The sequence below is a fragment of the Pterocles gutturalis genome, unplaced genomic scaffold (genome assembly GCF_000699245.1).
Source record: "Pterocles gutturalis isolate BGI_N339 unplaced genomic scaffold, ASM69924v1 scaffold26600, whole genome shotgun sequence".
Classification (NCBI taxonomy): domain Eukaryota; kingdom Metazoa; phylum Chordata; class Aves; order Pterocliformes; family Pteroclidae; genus Pterocles; species Pterocles gutturalis.
In genome coordinates this window covers 1-1,111 of record NW_010144104.1, presented here as the reverse complement: position 1 = coordinate 1,111, position 1,111 = coordinate 1, and the positions used below count along the sequence as shown (strand labels likewise).

The 1,111-nt window shown below is 62.6% G+C and overlaps 1 protein-coding gene across 1 annotated transcript in view; it reads right to left on the bottom strand.

The window, feature by feature from the left end:
* The window catches only part of MTMR4 (myotubularin related protein 4), a 26,821-nt gene extending 25,831 nt beyond the window's left edge, over positions 1-990 (bottom strand). Inside the window, 1 exon segment of the mRNA XM_010085008.1 lies at positions 946-990. Coding sequence (XP_010083310.1) covers positions 946-990 — 45 coding nt within the window.
* Between the last annotated feature and the right edge of the window lie 121 nt (positions 991-1,111).

Here is a 1,111-nt window from a genome sequence, read left to right as displayed (position 1 = left end):
GCTCGCTCCAACACCAAAGCCCTAGCCCAGGAGAGCACAAAGGAAAGGTGTGTGCCTGCATGCCCACGTGGCAGCTGGGGAGCAGAGATCCTCTCCCATCACCACTTTGCAGCTCACAACGAAATCCCAGTGTGCAGCAGGAACTGCAACAGGGCAGCCCGAGCTCTCCACTGGCCTGGGTGTCCTTGAGTCCCTCCTCGCCTGCAGCACGGGCCGGGCGGGAGGCTGAGCATCTCCTCCTGCCACAGCTCTGTCCCAGGCTATCAGCAGGGTGGAGGGGCTCAAGACCCCGCTCTCTTCACAAGCCAGCAATCTTCTAAAGCCCTCGGAGTCCATTTGGTCACGAGTCCTTCTCGGAGGGGGGCTTTCTACAGGAAGAGGCATCAGATATCCCCTCAGTAAGAAAACTCCTTTCACTGGAGGTATAAAAGATGCAGAGCTCAGCACCCCCTCCCACTAAACCACCATCCTGGCAGTATCAGCACAGAAGGGGATCTTGCACACCCCTGCCTTGCACGCCGCAGCCATGGCAGGAGCACAGAGCTCCCCTGGGGTCAGCTGCTCTCACACGGTAATTTTCCAGCTCCAGGCAAGGACCGGTCGGAGCCTGTGTGGCACGGCACACTAGCCAGGGCCTTCTGGCCAGCTCAGCCCGTGATGCTGGGTGCTGCTGTGCCCCAGGCCAGCAACACAGCAGCCACAGGGGCCGCGGTGGGGCGGCGGTGTCCCCCGGCAGCACGTGGGAGGGAGGAGAAGGGGATTCCCCTTTGCAGGGGGGCAGCACGCCAGGCCGGGCAGATCCAGGGCAGGAGGATCGGCAGGCAGCCCGGCCTCAAGGACAGGCCTGATCTGGGGCAGCCGACTCAGCACGGGAGCTGGAGAGAGAATCCGGCTTACAGCCCCGCTTGCATGGAGGAGAGGATGGGGCAAAAAAGCAGCACTTACAAAGCAGTTGAGCCTGGAGCAAGAGACGCGGCCTGGCAGCCTCATGTTCATCTCCCGAGGAGGCAGGTGGGCTGGACACACGAAAGCAGCATCTCCTTCCTCCGGCCCTCTGCTGCTGCTGGCAGCGGCTCTGAAACCGTGGGGCTGGGATTGCCGTGGCCTCCCT